General features: G+C 39.4%; 1 protein-coding gene across 1 annotated transcript in view; it reads right to left on the reverse strand.

Annotated features, from left to right (window-relative positions):
* Window positions 1-18,576, reverse strand: part of LOC5569257 (contactin-4) — a 1,061,856-nt gene that overhangs the window by 197,779 nt on the left and 845,501 nt on the right. The window contains exon 11 of the mRNA XM_021854379.1: window positions 9,750-9,958. Coding sequence (XP_021710071.1) covers window positions 9,750-9,958 — 209 coding nt within the window. The remainder of the gene's footprint in view (window positions 1-9,749; window positions 9,959-18,576) is intronic.

Here is an 18,576-nt window from a genome sequence, read left to right on the forward strand (position 1 = left end):
CATACATTTGAAGCATTGAAAACAAAAAAAAATAAAATTTTAACTGTTTGAGTTGTTTATGTTTGGCAAGACTTCAAATTGACCTGCTACCTATCGTCTGATTTATAAAATCTTTAGATTTATAAAGCAAACAGAATTCCCAACACAATTGATATTTTTCCCAAGTTTTTGTTCGAAGAAATTATGTTTTCAAATAATTTTTAAATTGTTAAACAGTGTTTCATAATAAATTTTGTTTTCAAAATTTGAAATTCTCTTCATTTCAAAATGGGAAATCATAATCATTGTTCAAATACAAATAAACACAACAAATCTTTTTGCAAATTGAATTGCCCTATCTGAACCTATTAATGATTTTGGAGGCTTGCCAGAAATATCGGTACAAAAAGCTAAACATCAGAGAACAAGCATCATGAACGGTGCTATTTCTTTCCCGTACAGTCCTTATACTGTTGGGTGGGCTGGCTCGATGTACATGCACCTACGCTTTATAGGTCAAATCATTTAAATATTTAATTAAACGCTGAATGAATTTTGTAGCACCACCGGCATCAACCGACTAGAGCTCCGAACAACAGAAGATCCCCGCGGATACTGCCGGAAAATGTTCGCTTGGTTTTTGTGAACATGGTATGGTGGCTGCCGCCGAGAGGGAACGTAACGAAAAATGAGCGAAGGATTTTTAACTCGTTCCGGTCGTGAGGCCGGTACCGGAGAGATAAAATATGGGCTGTGACTAACTAAACTTGGGAAAATTTGAAGTCCTGCATCTTGTTGAGAGTATACTGCAGAATTATTTAGTGTGAATAAATGTTTTTTTTTTCATTTCTAACTAAACATCGTAAAAAAAAACTTCTGTCATGAGAGTCGGAAGATGAGCAGCAGAGTTTGTCTAGTGGGGACGTATCGTCAGAAAGAAAAAGAAGAACAATAGGCTTAAAAATTGTAAAAAGAACTTTTCCCTCCACGCCAGGTCAAAGCTGTTACCTTGTATATTGAACAAATTTATTTCAGTTTACCGATTTATATAAAAATTAACAGCAAGATATGTCAATTTTCAATTTTTATACCCAAAATAAGGTGGGTGATTGAGCTTTTTTTTCTATTTGGCAGAATTTTTTGTCATAGATAAACAAAACTAAAAAAGTCTTATTTACACCTTCGCCATACGCTTGAGACTATTATCAAGCGGAACAAACTCAAAGTGCATAGATGCAATAAAGAATTTTATCAATTAATTTCATCACAGTCCTTAGAAGAAAAAAGAATCTGCACTTTTTGGTGCGGTGTGGTAGTGCGATGGTGTTGTTTGCATTCGCGAGTAGTGTACATAGTGAGGAAAAAAAAAATAGTGAGCGAAAACGATGCAATTCAGATTGTTTTTGAAATAAAAATGGAAATACTTTATTGAATAGATAGGTTTTGCTGAGGGTAAACTTGCAGATGGATGAAGTTGATTTGCTATGTTTCGTGCGATGTTTTATCTGTTCATAACGTAGAGCATGGGTAGTTAGCTTTCTTTAAAGAAGTACATTCGATAAGTTGCAGCATAAATTCATGTATTCATACACGAAGCATATAGCATATGACAATAAATCTTAGAACTGTTTAGTGGTTTGCCTAAGGAAAAAAACGCATTAAGTACAATATCTTCAGTGTCGTGTACTAGACTCGCCTTCGAGTCTAGATTTGAGCATAAACATTCGGAGTGCATGTCTTGTTTAACACCTTAACTATACTAAATGAGTTTATATCAAATATCATTTTGTGAATCCGTAAAGAGTTCTGTTTGATCTTTCGACCTTGACGCTTGCTCCTACGGGGGCCAGCGACGAGGGCAGGATCAAACATGTCGCGCGTCGGTCTAGTAAGTGAAAAAGTGGCGTGATCGGTTAGTTCTTTTTGATCCTTTGACCTTGACGCTTGCTGCTGGGCAGTGCGTCAAGAAAGTCAAGTTTTTTTTTCCTTTTCGGGTCGCGCGCCTTTTTTTTTCTGAGTGCTTTTATATAGCCGAGCGAACGAGTGAGGCTGAGAGTGGATTATGGCTGCACAGTGAAGGATAAAGGATCAATTGGTGAGCTCGTTTCATGCTACTATTTCTTATCTATAAAATATGTATGACTGCACATTTAATCGTTACAATTGTGGGACGTAAATATGAATTTTCAACAAACTATGAATTGTTCGTCACTGTGAGTGTCGACACAAACTCTGATTCATGAATTATTTATGTTTCACATTTTTTTTATTTTCAGAACACCCCTTTTTACCTTTATTTTTGTAATTAAAAAAAAACTTTGAATGGTTCGACACTACAAGTGTAGACTTGCGAAAGGTTCACTTTATTCAACAAACTTTGGATGGTTCGCCACTGTAAGTGTCGGCATAAGAATAAGAGTGTTCTATGATGTTCCAACCAATCGAGTTTTTTGTTTCTTTTCAAATAAGTAAAATATAACAACACATGCTTTCGTCCTGTAGGAATGTTACATTTAGGTATTTGTTCAACAAACTTTGAATGGTTCATCACCTCAAGTGTCGGCATAATTTTTCACTACATGGAAATTGTTCATATCAAATGAAAATATTATATTTACAAATAAGCATGTATATATCTCACAAATCATTATTTATCATGGTCTAATCGCTTATCAAAGTGAAACCTGTGACCCAACGATCCTTCCCATTAACAAACATCCCTCCCAGTAACCTTTGTGGAGATGCAGAGGCAAACACGGTCTCGAAATAGCAAAGGTTACACACTAACATTCCTTCCCCCAATCCCACCTGACTGCAAGGACGTGGCCGGCGCATTTATTGACCCTGTATAAATAGAGGCACTGAATTATGCACATTGAAGAAGATTATGGCCAATCCCAGCCAAACTTCTAGTTGATTCTTTGTGCATTTTCACTGACTTCGGTCAATCACGGAATAGCAACCATCGATATGTGTAGTCAGTCTAAGCTAAGCTAAGCTTATATCATTTTGTGAATCCGTAAATTAGACGTTCCAAAAGCAAACATTGGTTGATTGAAAGTTGAATTTGTTAGGTGGGGCAAAAATCGTAAAATAATTTAAGTGTGTAATAAGTCTAAGGGATAAGCTTCTCAGCTGTGGTGAATCAGGAATCGTCTCACTATACTACAGGATCCAAAAATCACCGCTTCTGGATACAGTGTAGGTCTTTCTCCGATTCCAGTTCGTCTACGAACCTTAGAAGGGATTTTCGAACAATTCAGGTCGCTTAGAGGATTACCTAAACTATATGGACGTCCTTTAGGTGCCACATCTGCTTCAACTCCTCCGCCAAGTCATAATACTTTGCTATCTTGTTGGAAAGTGTCAGTTCGTAACAGCAGAATCTCGGCTTACTTTGACGTGCACAAATTTCGTATCGGTTTCTCCCTCCCAGATAAACACTATGGCAATAATGTGCACGATGGCCAAAATCGATGCTTTTACCCTATTAAATTCGATCATAATATAAAGTTCAATATGTAAAATAAATCTGGTTAATGTGGTTAGTTCAGTATTAAAATTTTATATTATGTTTTTTTTGTCAGTTATTGCTATATGATCAGATCATCCTTGAAATGGGTTCAGACTACTTAAACCTTATGGGCCAGCCTGAGCTGCAGGGCACACAATACTTAAGAACATTACCAATTACATTGATATGTGGCGTCCTATTATGGAGGACTTAAGCTCGGTGTTGAAATTAAAATTGTATTGCAGTGTCCAGGTAGGGTGGTAAATGACTGGACAATGCGTACCATTGGTACTTCGCGTACCTGCAGGTATAAAATAGATCCCATGTGTGGTCCTTGGCCTCTTGTCCAGTAACTCCTATCCCTACCTCCCCGTGGTGCCGCCTGGGGTACGAGTAACCGTAGGGAAGATCGGGTAACCAACCCTGGTGGGACCTTGGTCGTATGCTGACAGGGAAGGAGCTTCTGAGGGTGTAGCTTATCAGAGCGTCTGTTCTCCATGTTAGCGGCGGCTCAAAACAGCGTCTGTTCTCCATGGTGGGAGCGGCTGATCATCGTCCTAGTGCCAGCATGGGACTCTAAACAGTGCTGTGCATGATGATCCTCCGGCGAGACAGGGGGTTGGTGCAGGCCTTACAAGACAGCCCTAAAAATCATCAGTACAGGATGCATACAATGTAAATTCGGACCGGAACAATCGGCATAGACCCAGGCATCGAAAACTGACGAACGATTGGAAACTCGGATCATAAAACTGTAAGTCTCTCAATTTCTTGGGAAGTACCCGCATTCTTTCCGAATTATTGAGGGTCCGCAAGTTTGACATCGTAGCGCTGCAGGAGGTTTGCTGGAAAGGGTCGACGGTACATACGTATAGGGATGGTTATACCATCTACCAGAGCTGCGGCAACAGACATGAGCTGGGCACAGCTTTTATCGTGATGGGCGAAATGCAGAGGCACGTGATTCGGTGGTGGCCAATCGACAACAGAATGTGCAAGTTGAGGATCAAAGGCCGTTTCTTCAATATCAGCATGATCAACGTGCACAGCCCTCACCTAGCAAGTGACGATGATGATAAGAACACTTTCCACGCGCAGCTGGAACGAGGAATTCAGACCGATTATAGGGAAGTTCAGCGCTCACCAGCTTACGAACGAAAACGGCCTTAGACTGATTGATTTCGCCGCCTCCAAAAACATGGCCATACGTAGTACCTACTTCAAGCACAGCCTCCCGTATCGGTACACCTGGAGATCACCCCAACAGACTGAATTGCAAATCGACCACGTTTTGATTGATGGAAGACACTTCTCGGACATTATCGACGTCAGAACCTATCGCGGCGCAAACATCGATTCGGACCACTACCTAGTGACGGTTAAAGTGCGCCAACAACTCTCCGTTGTGAACAACATTCGGTACCGACGCCCGCCACGGAACGACTCAAGCTACCCGATGTCGCAACTGATTACGCGCAAAGCCTTGAAGCAGCGTTGACGGAAGAGGGAGAGCTCACCTAAGCCCCTCTTGAGGACTGCTGGAGTAGTCTCAAAGCAGCCATAAACAACGCAGCGGAAGGTGCCATTGGGTTCGCGGAAGCAAATCGACGGAACGGTTGCACAGTGGGACGGATTGGGGTTTTAGGAGGAAAGATGGAACTCACGCCTTCAATTGTAATTTTACGTAAAAATGATGTTCTACAAAGTTGTTCCTATTATAAAAACAATTTTTTTGGTCGGACCGAAAATTAGGGTGGCCATTTGTAAAAAAAGATAATCATCAAATTTTTTTTATTTTAAGGAATATTGGTATAGTTTGTTCTACAAAGTTGAAGATCAGAAAATTTTAAGTTGATTTGACAAAAAAAGTTTTTTTTCTAGCTCAAAAATTGACCTTTTTAGAGCATTTTTCCCTATTGATGTAGGGTGGCCCTTCAAAAATAGGTTTTTGTGTTCTATTATTTTTATTTGAGTTTCTCAGCTAAGTTGCCTTCCCATCACCTATAGAGCCGATTGAAACGCATATTTTCAAGCCTGTACAATTTTTCCTATGAAGAGTTATAAACATTTTTCATGAAAAACAAACGTTTTTCCACATGTAGATGTATTTGAGGCAAACAAAAAGTTTTTTTTTTGCATGACAATAATTTCCTTTTGGCTTAAATATGAATAACAAAATGTTTTGTTTCATTTTTATATTAAAATACTTGTGAATACATTCAAAAGAGTTAAGCAATAAAAATAAGAAAAATTGTCTTTTGAAAATTTCTTCTAAATGTATTTCACGGTTGAATTTTGTATTATGCCATCCTTCTAAACTTTCAAATACTTTTGTTTTGGGATTCACCAGCCTCATCGGGAAACATTCTGATTGGAAGTAACAAATGTTTAATTACCGGAAATCCGTTTACAAGTAATTTGTGCACCGTAGGAGATAAAGCGTACATGAAACGGTTGATTATTAAAGTATGATTTCTGATTATAATGCTGACTTTTCAGTCTTTTTTGAGAGCTTTCTTTGTCATATTTGTCATTCTGCATAAGTGTATCGCATGTATGGATACGTATCGAAATCGTATATCGTATGTATGATATCGTATCGATGATACTTCATGTCCATAAAAGTAATTGAAATTTTCATCACGAAAAGATTCTTGTATCTTTTTGTTTCAACTTGCTATATCTTGTATGTTTGCGTTTCAATAAGCTTAAAGTGATGGGAAGGCAACTTTTCCGACAAAACTTGAAATTATAAAAATAAAACTCTAAAACCTGTTTTTAAAGGGCCACCCTACATCAATAGCGAAAAATTCTCTACAACGGTCAATTTTTGAGCTAGAAAAAAACTTTTTTGGTCAAATCAGCTTAAAATTTTCTGATCTTCAACTTTGTAGAACAAACTATAGCAACATTCCTTAAAATAAAAAAGTTTTGATGATTATCTTTTTTTACAAAGGGCCACCCTAATTTTCGGTCCGACCAAAAAAATTGTTTTTATAATAGGAACAACTTTGTAGAACATCATTTTTACGTAAAATCACAGTTGACGGCGTGAGTTTCAACTTTCCTCCTAAAACCCCAATCCGTCCCACTGTGGGTTGGTTCGACGAGGAGTGTCAGACGGTTTTGGACGAGAAGAATGCAGCGCGGGCGATGATGCTGCAGCAAGGCACCCGTCAAAACGTGGAACGATATAAACAGAAGCGAAGACAGCAAACCCATCTATTCCGGGATAAAACGCGCCGCCTGGAAGAGTTGGAGTGCGAAGAGATGGAGCAGCTGTATCGTTCTCAAGAAACACGAAAGTTCTACAAGAAACTAAATATATCCCGCAAAGGCTTTGTGCCGCGAGCCGAAATGTGCCGGGATAAGGATGGAGGTATCTTGACGGACGAACGTGAGGTGATTGAAAGGTGGAAGCAGCCCTACGATGAACACCTAAACGGCGCAGAGGAGGAAGATCAAGACAGCAGGAGGAATGGCTTCATCAGTACGGCGGATGAGGGAGACGTGCCAACTCCCACAATAGGTGAAGTTAAGGATGCTATCAAACAGCTCAAGAACAGCAAAGCAGCTGGAAAGGATGGTATTGGAGCGGAACTTATTAAAATGGGCCCGGACAGGTTGGCCACTTGTCTGCACCTATTGATAGCCAGGATCTGGGATACAGAACAGCTACCGGAGGAGTGGAAGGAGGGAATAATATACCCAATATACAAAAAGGGTGACAAGTTAGAATGTGAGAGATCACTATTCTTAATGCAGCCTATAAAGTGCTTTCCCAGATCATCTTCCGCCGTCTATCGCCACTGGCAAGCAGATTTGTGGGAAGTTATCAAGCCGGTCTTAGGGACGGGCGATCGACGACAGACCAAATCTTTATGTTGCGGCAGATCCTCCAAAAGTGTCGCGAATATCAAGTCCCTGCACACCATCACGCACCACGTGAAATTCATCGATTTCAAAGCGGCCTCCCGGATAAAAAATACAATAAAAAAAACAATATAACGTATTGGAACAGTTCCATTCAATATATTGGAAATACAATACAGTATATTGTGAAATGACAATACAATTACAGTACAATATATTGTTTTGAACAGTTCACTGTATGGTATATGAGATTTTTGTAATATAATGTATGGGTGGTTAAGTATCGTAACAATACAAATCTAGATATTTTCTCATACATGCATTTTGAAAATACAATACGATATATTGTTCATGTATTGTCTTGATTAGCAATTCGTGTATTGTTGTACAATACAAAAACAATTCAAAGAACTGTATTTCAATTAGTGGTGAAAAGTATAGAATTTGTATTTTGTATGGATTGTCCCCCAACTTACCTTATATTTATCATGGTTGCATTCGTCGTTACAGCTTATGTCAAGTGACTTCTAAAAAACTACTTATTTTTATGTTTTGAATATTTTTCACCCAACATTTCTTGCTTTCTGGAATTGTTTTGTTTACTTCTTTCAGCAAAGCTACATAGAAAAAAGCAAGAGTTGTTTCACGCGAAAATATGAATTTGACCAAAATTGTAAGGTATAAAACCAATTAAAAACAATGTAGTGTTCTGTTACAATATATTATATTGTTTTTGAATTGTATATCCAAACAAGAATAATGTTGCTTCGACATTCAATTACAATACGCTGTACGTTATATTGTACATTAATGGTTTATTCCATTCACTGAATGATACGTTTTTATCCGGGCTATGATTCCATCGACCGCGAAGAATTATGGAAAATTATGGACGAGAATGGTTTTCCCGGGAAACTGACTAGACTGATCAAAGCATCGATGGACAGTGTACAGTGCTGTGTGAAGATATCGGGTGCATTATCGGACCCGTTTGAAACACGCAAAGGACTTCGACAATGCGATGGTGTTTCCTGCCTCCTGTTCAATATTGCGCTAGAAGGTGTTATGAAACGGGCGGGCTTCAACATGCGGGGCACGATCTTCAATAAATCCAGCCAGTTCATTTGTTTCGCTGACGACGTGGACATTGTCGGAAGAACGTTCCAGGTGATTGCTTAACAGTATACCAGGCTGAAACGTGAAGCAAATCGGGTTGGATTGAAGGTAAATACGTCGAAGACGAAATATCTGCTGGCTGGAGGAACCGAGCGCGATAGAGCTCGCATAGGCAGACGCGTGACGATCGACGGGGATGAGTTCGCGGTGTTTGACGAATTTGTCTACCTCGGATCATTGATAACGTTGGATAACAACTGCAGCAGAGAAATTCGAAGACGTATCATTGCCGGAAGTCGTGCTTACTATGGACTCCACAAGACCTTGCGGTCTGTTAAACTTCACTTCCGTACTAAGCGTACCATGTACAAGACCCTTATAAGACCGGTAGTCTTCTACGGGTATGAGACGTGGACAATGCTCGAAGAGGACCTGCAAGCGCTAGGAGTTTTTGAACGACGTGTGCTTAAGACGATCTTCGTGAGAACGGCGTATGGAGGAGAAGAAAGAACCACGAGCTTGCGCAACTCTACGGTGAACCCAGTATCACGAAAGTCGCCAAAGCTGGAAGGGTACGATGGACGGGACACGTTGTGAGTATGCCGGAGAACAATCCCGCAAAAATGGTGTTCAACTCAAATCCGGCCGGTACAAGACGAAGGGGAGCACAACGAGCTAGGTGGTTTGACCAAGTGGAGCAGGATCTTGGAAGTGTGGGGCGATCGAGGAATTGGAAGTTAGCAGCCATGGACCGAGTTAGTTGGCGTAACATTGTGGCGCAGGTCATGTCTTGAAGGACGTAGAGCCAGCAAAAGTAAAGTAAGTGCAGTGTCCAAAACGTAAATATTATAGTGTCTGGTACTATACTATAAGCTTTCATCATCATTAATAATATCCATAGAAAATAGAGTATTTGATTAATAATGAGGAAGTTCTTTGATGTCCGTGTATGCCTAGTTTATTCTAGGATTTTTTTGTATGATCTCTGTTGTATTCAAAACTTCGTCTCTCCTTGTACCTTCATTTGTATGTAAAAATTGATTGTCTTTCAAAAACTGTTTTCCTTAGCTTGTGGATTTTAAGACTCATACTACAGGAAGTTTTGGAACTTAGATGATGAATTTTCAGTAGAAATATGTGAAAGGAAAGATTTAAAAAAAAATTGTGGAAATAGTGTACTGTATGTCTTTGACGTATGATAGGATTCTCCCTTAAACTCAAGAAGTAGGTACAGATCAAATTCCAACCAAGCAATACGTTCACTCACCTTAACCGGCGTGTAGGTCAGGGTGGACGCCTGCTCGGTATGCACCCGGTAGCCGCTCTGGGGCATATCGATCGTTTCCGCCGTGTTGTTGAAGGACCACTTGAACGATTCCGGCGCCGGGTAGGCGTCCACCTGACACAGTATCTCGGCAGCTTCGTTCCGCGCCACGCCGTAGATCTTCTTCTGGTCCGGTCGGCAAATGGGTTTATCTGAAAGACGGAACAAGTGCAGAGAGAGACCAGTCATTATTAGAGGTATTTGATTAAAATGCATGTGGTATAAGAGATAAATGGATTTTGGATTCGAATAATACACATGGAACATGATGAGGCGAACTACCGCGAACTGTTGCTTCACGTATGACTTCCATGGATCAACGTTACGTCTGTTTCTCTGTGGGACAAATCTCGCATCACTGCATGAAAAGCGAGTGATTATCTTTAGAAAAGCCGCAAATTACTTCTACTTTGCGGCACAGACTCGTTTCGCATTCGTAGTAAGTCCACACACACATAATCTCTTCTAGCCCGTTCGCTAGAACGAACGCGCTCGGAAGAGTTATTCCAGGATCGATACGCATTTCAAAAGTAATAAAGTACAATTGCATCACATTTCTCTGATTTATGGCATTCCCAGGGATTGAATCCTGAGAAAATTGAGAGAATCGCTCACGTATCGCTCTCTGTAACTATCATAACATGCTGCACATTATGAGAGACTGTTTATCGTATACTGCTACAAGTTTGATCAGATTGGGGGGATAGTAGTGCATGATAAAACCCCTCTAAACATGCTCCAAGCCTGGGGGACACTGTTGTTATTGGAAGTTCGTGGATTGTTTATCGTGCCAGTAAAGAAAAACACCTATCCCCAACGGTAAACAAACGAGAAAAATGGATTTTATCATCGCTCTCTCGTTGGGGCTCTCGCTCGCTGCTTCCATTTATCAGACTTGTTACACCTTGCGATACAATGACGATCGTGGACCGCAACAGATGGGATGTTTTTCTTTGCTTGCTTTGATCGTGCTTCATTCTCAAATGAGAGCGAATTATGCAACGCCTGGGCATTCCATATTTTCTCCGCAGCGGTGTTTCGCGCTCGTCGTCATCGTCGTTGTTCCAGCACATGCACCACCAACGCACAGAGGAGCACCTAGAATAAATTTATGGCCATAATTTAATTAAAAAAAAAAATATAAATTGATCTTTTCGACACTGCTACATTTTTAAACATAGTCAATGGTATACCTACAATATGTTCAATGGAAAGATGTTAAGAACATTTAAAAATGTAATAAATTTTCGAAACAGTAGTTTTTAATGGTTTTCGCATCTATTTTCGATTTCAATTGGCGGCTATTCATAAGCCACGTGGTCATTTTTTTGTGTTTTTCTATCCACACAATAATTTCAAATTTCGAATGAACCGTGGTCTTTGGTAATATCAACCGCTTCCTGCCTAAATGGCCACTTGGTTTATGGACGTGCTCTTACATGTGTTGTTAGTATTGACAGTATTGAAGCTAGACGATCAGATTAACGTTTATGGAGATGTAAACAGCCTGTGGTCAACGACGAAGGTGATACGACTGATTCGATGAAGAGTGCCAGAGAGTGACAAACGTGAAGAATGTCACCAGAAGCCGTATGCTTGTGGCCGGTTCCCGGTACAAAAGAGAACTCTACAAGGTAGTGAGAACTGAAGCAAAGCGAATCCATCGTAGATCTTCTTCTTCTTCTTCTTGGCATTATGTCCTCACTGGGACAAAGCCTGTTTCTCAGCTTAGTGTTCTTATGAGCACTTCCACAGTTATTAACTGAGAGCTTTCTTTGCCAAAGTTGCCATTTTTGCATTCGTTTATCGTGTGACAGGTACGATGATACACTATGTCCAGGGAAGTCAAGCAAATTTCCATTACAAAAAGATTCTAGACTGACCGGGAATCGAGAAAAAAAAAAACCTTCAGCATGGCTTTGCTTTGTAGCCGTGGACTCTAATCACTCGGCTAAGGTAGGTCCCCCATCGTATATAGAAAAGGCATTATGGAAAAAAAGTGTGATTGTTGAAGCTCAAGGTAGCATGAACCAGAACGATATGCGGAGATTCTATGAAACGATCAACGGCGCGTGGCACAATACCGTACCAATATGACCCTGCTGAATTCGGTGTACGAAATACTGTCAAGAATCCTGTTTAACAGGACTGGTACCATTTGAGGAGTCCTTCATTTGCAAATACCAGGCTGTTTTTTGTGAGGTTGGCTTGAAAACGGATCGGATGTTTACCTTACAAATGATCTAACATACATTCTGGGAGTACAGCATCTGTTTATTGATTTCAAGTCAATTGCAATGTAGGATTCAGTGACAAGAAATAAGCTGTGGCAGATAATATCGAAACATGGTTTTCCGGCAAAACTAATTAGGCTGATACTTGCATCACTTGATGGTTCGAAATCAAGTGTTCAGATTGCAGACGAGCTGTCAACCTCGTTTGTGACGTTAGACGGATTGAAGTAGAAAGATGCACTTTCGAATTTACTGTTCAATTAGAGATTCTATTAGGAGATCAGGCTTGCAGAGAAACTGCACTATTATCCCACGATCGTAGGCCTTCGTACCTGTGAAGAGACAGCGAGGATAGACAATTAATCCTAATTAATCTATAACCGTCTGTTGATTACTATTAGGACATAATAAGACAATTAAGGCAGTAAATAATTTTGGCCATGATTGACCCAAATTACTCCTGTGTGTGACGATGGTGCAGCCAGAACATAGCGCTGTGCAAAGCTTGGCAAAATGGAAATTCTGCTCTTTGGAAGTTTTATTCGGTGGAAAAGCTGCGACGACGACGACCGGATCCTCAGCTCAGATGAAATGTGATTTCCCATTGCTGCTTCGCAACGGGGATGCACTTGATGCTTGATGTTGAATTTTACGCGAACAGCGCCGTTAAGTTTCCAGCTTCCCGGGTATAGCTGCGGGTGATGTTTGTGGCTTTAGCCGGAGTCTGGAGTGCTGCTGTCCCGAAGGCTATGGTCGACACGCTAGAAGGTGTGTAGGGATAGATAATTTTTGGAATAGTAAAACTGATGGCTCACTGTTGCATTACTATGTACGCCTCTGCGACCGTTGCACTACATGATGTCACCTTCAGTGGAAAGTGACTTGTTCTTGGGAGGTGGGGAGTAGTAGAAACACATCAGAGATGCTCAGGGAGTGCAATGCGTAGAATTACAAATCGAGCTTTACTTTTTGGCATTAAATTAAAACGCTGAGTTAAAAATGGGGATGGTGTAATGGCTACCGCATCTGCTTCATAAGCAGAAGGTCATGGGTTCAATTCCTGGCCCGTCCCTTTCATTTTACTAGTAGTTGTATCTTTCACTTACTTTTATATTCCACTCTCAATTAGCTATTCACTCATAGCAATCGCTAGGGCGCTAGAGACGGACAAGAAAACTTTTCCACACTCTTTCATTCTTCCATCATTATTGCACGCCTATCCTTGAGATTGATACATATGCAGTCTGCTAACCAAAACCAAACCTCTCTGCACCTTACTCCTATACCTTTTCGCGTGAACTGGCGTACATGCAACAGTATATCCGGTCGACTGTGGGTCAGTTTTAAATGCAAAATTATGGGATTCAACAGAATTTAAACTCCAAAATACCCCAAAAACGGATTGATAATCCTCGTATCGTCAACCCTCTCCGTGCCATCCATCCGGTGGTTGGTTGTTGGCACCGCTGCTGTGACGGACTGGTGGTGGCACACTACCTGTCCGCCTGTATATCTTATTCACTTTGATTGAGAATTTATGCAACTTGTTGGGATTGCATTTGTGTAAACCCAGAACAGACTATATCTCAGGGTGGCGGCGGAAATGGAACCGTGGGAACGATGGTTGGTTATGGTAATGCAGTCTGGGAGGCGTTCGCTTCCTCCAATGCAAATGTTCATGGCGAAGTCGTCGGATGCAAGTTCCTGTATCCACATTCGATGGAACGAACACCTCGCTGTCGATCGTAATTTCGACGGATTTATGGGATGGAATACGGATACGGCGTTCCATTCATTCATCCCATCCATCCATCCATCCATCCATCCATTCCAGTGTCGTCATCAGCGTTTGCCGCACGGTAGTTAATCAATTTCTGACTGATGCCTGTGTTTCGACTCATTTCCATTGCTAAAATTTCAATTCCCGCTGCTGGAAGATTGCTGAAAGGAGCGCAAACTATAGGGGAAGATGGTTCAAAATGCCATCTCATGCTCAATAGGAATTGACAGAGAAACAACAAAGTTGAACTTCAAGATGAAAGGGATTCCAATAAATTGATCAGATGCAGTTTAGTATCTAGGGCTCATACTAGATAAAAATTAATTTAAAAAAAAATCACGTTAAGAGCATTGAATGCTATGTAAAACGACTTCATCTACTTATTAATAGAAAAAAAAACTATGTGTTAAGAACAAGCTTTTGAACTTTAAACAAATTTTCAGGCGCACCATGCTGTGTGCAGTACCAATAAGGACTAGCTGTTTTAATACTAGGAAGAAAGCTCTGCAGAGGATTCAAAATAAAATTTTGAAAATAATTCTGAAGCTCCCTCCCTGGTATAGTAGTAATGAGTTACATAGAATATCCAATGTTGAAATATTGGAACAATTGTCGAACGAGATTACTAATAATTTTAGACAAGAATCGTTGCAAAGTGCCACGATAAATGCGTTATATATTTGTAGGCTAAGTTAGGTTAAGTTTATTGAAAGCGTTTTTTTCTCATATAAACAGGTGATATCAACTCACCCGTTTAGCGAGGTAACTGCGCTGAGGTAAGGCTCATTCTAAAACTTTCTTCTAAGGTTTTCACGTTTTCGAAATTTTTCAATCAATTTCATGCACACACTAGTATATATGTTGCTTATATGTGATTGTGTTGTTGGATTTGAAAAATATTGACATTTGAAAGTTTTATTGAACAATTTGCTTGAATTGTCGCTTTTAAAGGTCCTACTTGCCCTGGGCTATCTTAATATGTATTCAACAAAATGTAAATAAATGCTTAATTTAGTTTTACCAAATTAGGATGAACACTATCATCCTAATTTAGTAAAACTAAATTTTCTAACTCAAATCACTTAGATATAAGATATGAAAGTAACGTTTGAAATGATACTTAAAAAGAATAAAAAACAAACAGCTGAAAGCTTAACTGTTCACTATTGATATTATGTATTTAAGGTTTTACATTCAGCTTCGAATATTAGTATTCATATTCCCCCGAGGGAGTATGGTTCGAAAATTTGGATTGATTTTGTACAGGGCGTTTAAGATGCTCCTGATCTAACAGAGATCTATGTGAAATAATGTCATATTACTGCAGGGTGTCTTAAAAAATTCGATTGATGTCCAACAGAACGTTTACAAGCACCTGATCTTCAAAAACTAAGGTCAAATTGTTACAGGGCGTTCATAAAGCTTTCAATTTTAAATCAAAGTTCCACAAGGCATGAAGTTGATGAAAACACAAATCAAGATCAAATTACTCCAAGGCGTTAATGCAGCTCGACAATTTAGATTGATATCATACAGGGCGTTGATATGCAGCTGATCTACGTAGGGTAAGGTGAAATTACTCCATGTAATATACCGCTTAAAATTTGCAATTACACTTACATCTCGCAATGACCTGTGTGAAGTACAGTCAAATTATTCCAGGCCGTTGATACAGCTTGATCTATTGATATCACATAGAGCGTTAAGATTCATCTGTTCTATTTACGTGGAATAATGTTAAATTACTCCAGGGCGATAGACTAAGTTTGACATATATTGCGTTTAGATTCATATGGTCTACGTGGAGCGAAGTCAAATTACTCCAGGACGTTGATACAGCTCGGAATTTTCAATTTATATCCTACAGGGCGTTGAGATGCACCTCATCTACGTGAGGCGTGGTCAAATTACTCCAGAGCGTTGATATAGCTAGGAAATTTCGATTGATTGCTTGATTGTTTTTCTCAAAGATCTATGTGGAATAACTCAAATTACTCCAGGGCGTTAATACAGCTTGATCTATTGATATCACCCAGAGCATTAAGATTCATCTATTTTAACTACGTGGAAAAATGTTAAATTACTTCAGGGCGTTGATACGGTTGTAGGACATTTCCCAGAAAGTCAAACCCCAGAACGACATTCCCCAGAATTACGTTCCCCAGAAACCCATTCCCCAGAATAGGACATTCCCCAGAATGGGTTTTATACGTTTGTAAAGAGTGGAAAAAAATTGTTAGTTTAGTTTTTTTTATCGTTAAGAAATGTACCTACTGAATTTGTTCGAATTCCCAGAAGCTTCGAATTCCGGACACAGACGTCAATTCACCCAAAATATTATTTTGTCAAATTCATTATTATGGATCTCAAGCGAATAAAATCGGAATTGAGTTGAAAAATCTTTTGAACGGCGAGTGTTTGCTTCCTTTTTCTTAGGCAAACCATCTAAGCTGCCACCCATAAATCACTTGGTCTTCTATGGAAGGGAGGGGGGGGGGGGGAAGGGGAAAAGAGGTGGTTTTGTGGCTAAGTGGTTCATCGGCAGACCCAACCATAATCTTAGGAGGAAAATGCTGTTTAAAAATTTTCTAAATTGTGTCTTAATTAATTTCATAATTGTGCTACTATCGTTTCCCTGAATATCATTTCCCTGAATGCCACCTCTCCGAATGATCCGTTTCCCCGAATAGTGATGCAGTTCAAACAGGTGCAAGAAAAGTCTTTAAGGACTGGGTGCTGAACTAGAATGAATGATTAGCAATTAAAAGAAGAAGATAATAAAGATTTGAACGTCATCTTCGACTAAATATATCTTGCCAAAAATGCCAATGATGGTGAAACTCGAAAGAACCGCCAATCAAGTGAAGAAGGGTGCATATTAGATGACCGGTTCGTTACCATCTCGAAACACAAAAGTTATGATAATTATAAGAGTTAAAAACTTTTCGGAAACTAGGCTATTTGGGGAAACGGGTTGTTCGGGGCACTGGCATTCTGGGAACTGGCATTCGGGAAAACGACATTTGGGAAACTGACATTCGAGGAAAAGTAGCTCAACCGTTTAACATAAGCTGTTCCTACATATGCCATACTGTGTTTTATGATCAAACTTGGTCCAAGCTATTGTTTTTATGTTTTCATAGTTATTCTTCCTTCTTTAAAAATTGGCTGTTCTTTCTAATTGTACTTTCAAAGAGAGATTGGTGTAGTGTAATATGTCACGAAATAAACTAATTAATTTTGTTTGTTTTGTTTTGTCGGCTTTCATGGCATATTCTCCCTTCTTTTGAACATATGCTGTTCTTCCTAGGTTTATTGTCTAAATAATTAGGGATGGTACACATATTATGTCACGCTAAATTTTAACTTTTTCCACGAGAAAGTCGTCAAAAAATATAAAAATCGTCCAAATGGTTCGAATTACATTTCCGACTATAGGTGGTTAATTTTAAAGAATTTTTGATTTAAAGATTCTCCATTCAATAAATGAAAGACTGCAACAAACCGAAAGTCCTACCGTTAAAAATAAAAAAAAACAATACGAAAATGTTTTACCTATGAAAATTATGGTTTTCCTCGAATTTTCCAGTTAGATGCATTCACTATTTACTATTTACCATTTTCCTGGATTTGAACACCTCAAAGATCTCTTGTTATTTTTTTTCTGGGGAATGTCCCATTCTGGGGAATGGTTTTCTGGGGAATGTCCCATTCTGGGGAATGGATTTCTGGGGAATGTCCAATTCTGGGGAATGGCATTCAGGCGAATATCGTTCTGGGGAACGTCATTCTGGGAAATGTCGTACAATCGTTGATACAGCTTGATCAATTTTTTATATAGTGTGCAGCTGCTCCAGATATCGCAAATATCTATGTGGAATAAACTCACATTACTCCAGGGCGTTGATTCAGATTGATCTATTGATGTCATACAGGGCGTTAAGATGTATCCTATGTAGAATTACTCCAGGGCGTAGATACAGCTTGCAATTACTAAATGATGCCCTACTGGCTGTTGAGATGCAGCTGATCTATGTGAGACAAGGTCAAATTATGTCAGGGCGTTGAAACGGGTCGTCAATTTCGATTGATGTGCTAAATTGCGTTAGGTTGCACCTGATCTACATGAAACAAAGTCGAATTACTTCAGGTCGATGATACAGTTTAAATTTTCAATTGATGTTTGCTTGATGGGCGTTAAGAACAACTTCTTAGTATTTGACTAAGTTCGACTAAACAGAACGACAGGACTGGGGTCATTATGAGGATCCAAAAAGATCTGAACGAGAATTTTAATTATTCAACATAAAGAAAATTAAGTGGAAATAGAAAAATAAAATAACAGCAAATACGTCCCTTACTTTAACTAAGCATACCCTCCCCTGGGAAGCCCTTTAAACAGCCCCAGTACACAATTTTTGGCTCCCTAAGTATATAAATAATACAATAACTAGCTTACGCCCCTTCTGGAATAAGATATTCCCACTCTTCTGTAACAAAATTGTTTTTGTTCCCTTAAAACTTCAAGGACACTAATAAACAACTTCAGTCCCTTATAAAAGGATGTAAAACAGGGATCATAAGAGAATATAGAAAAGTATTCAATCTGCTAGTTCCCCTGCTGTCTGGTTCATTCCCCTTAAAAATACTCGAACGGCCTTATATCCACTTCAAGATTGATTATCAAATAACTATGGTAGCGGATCGGTATTATTAAATTATCATATAACAGAGCAAGATGGTGCAATGTAAGAAT

This window comes from Aedes aegypti, chromosome 3 (assembly GCF_002204515.2).
Source record: "Aedes aegypti strain LVP_AGWG chromosome 3, AaegL5.0 Primary Assembly, whole genome shotgun sequence".
Classification (NCBI taxonomy): Eukaryota; Metazoa; Arthropoda; class Insecta; order Diptera; family Culicidae; genus Aedes; species Aedes aegypti.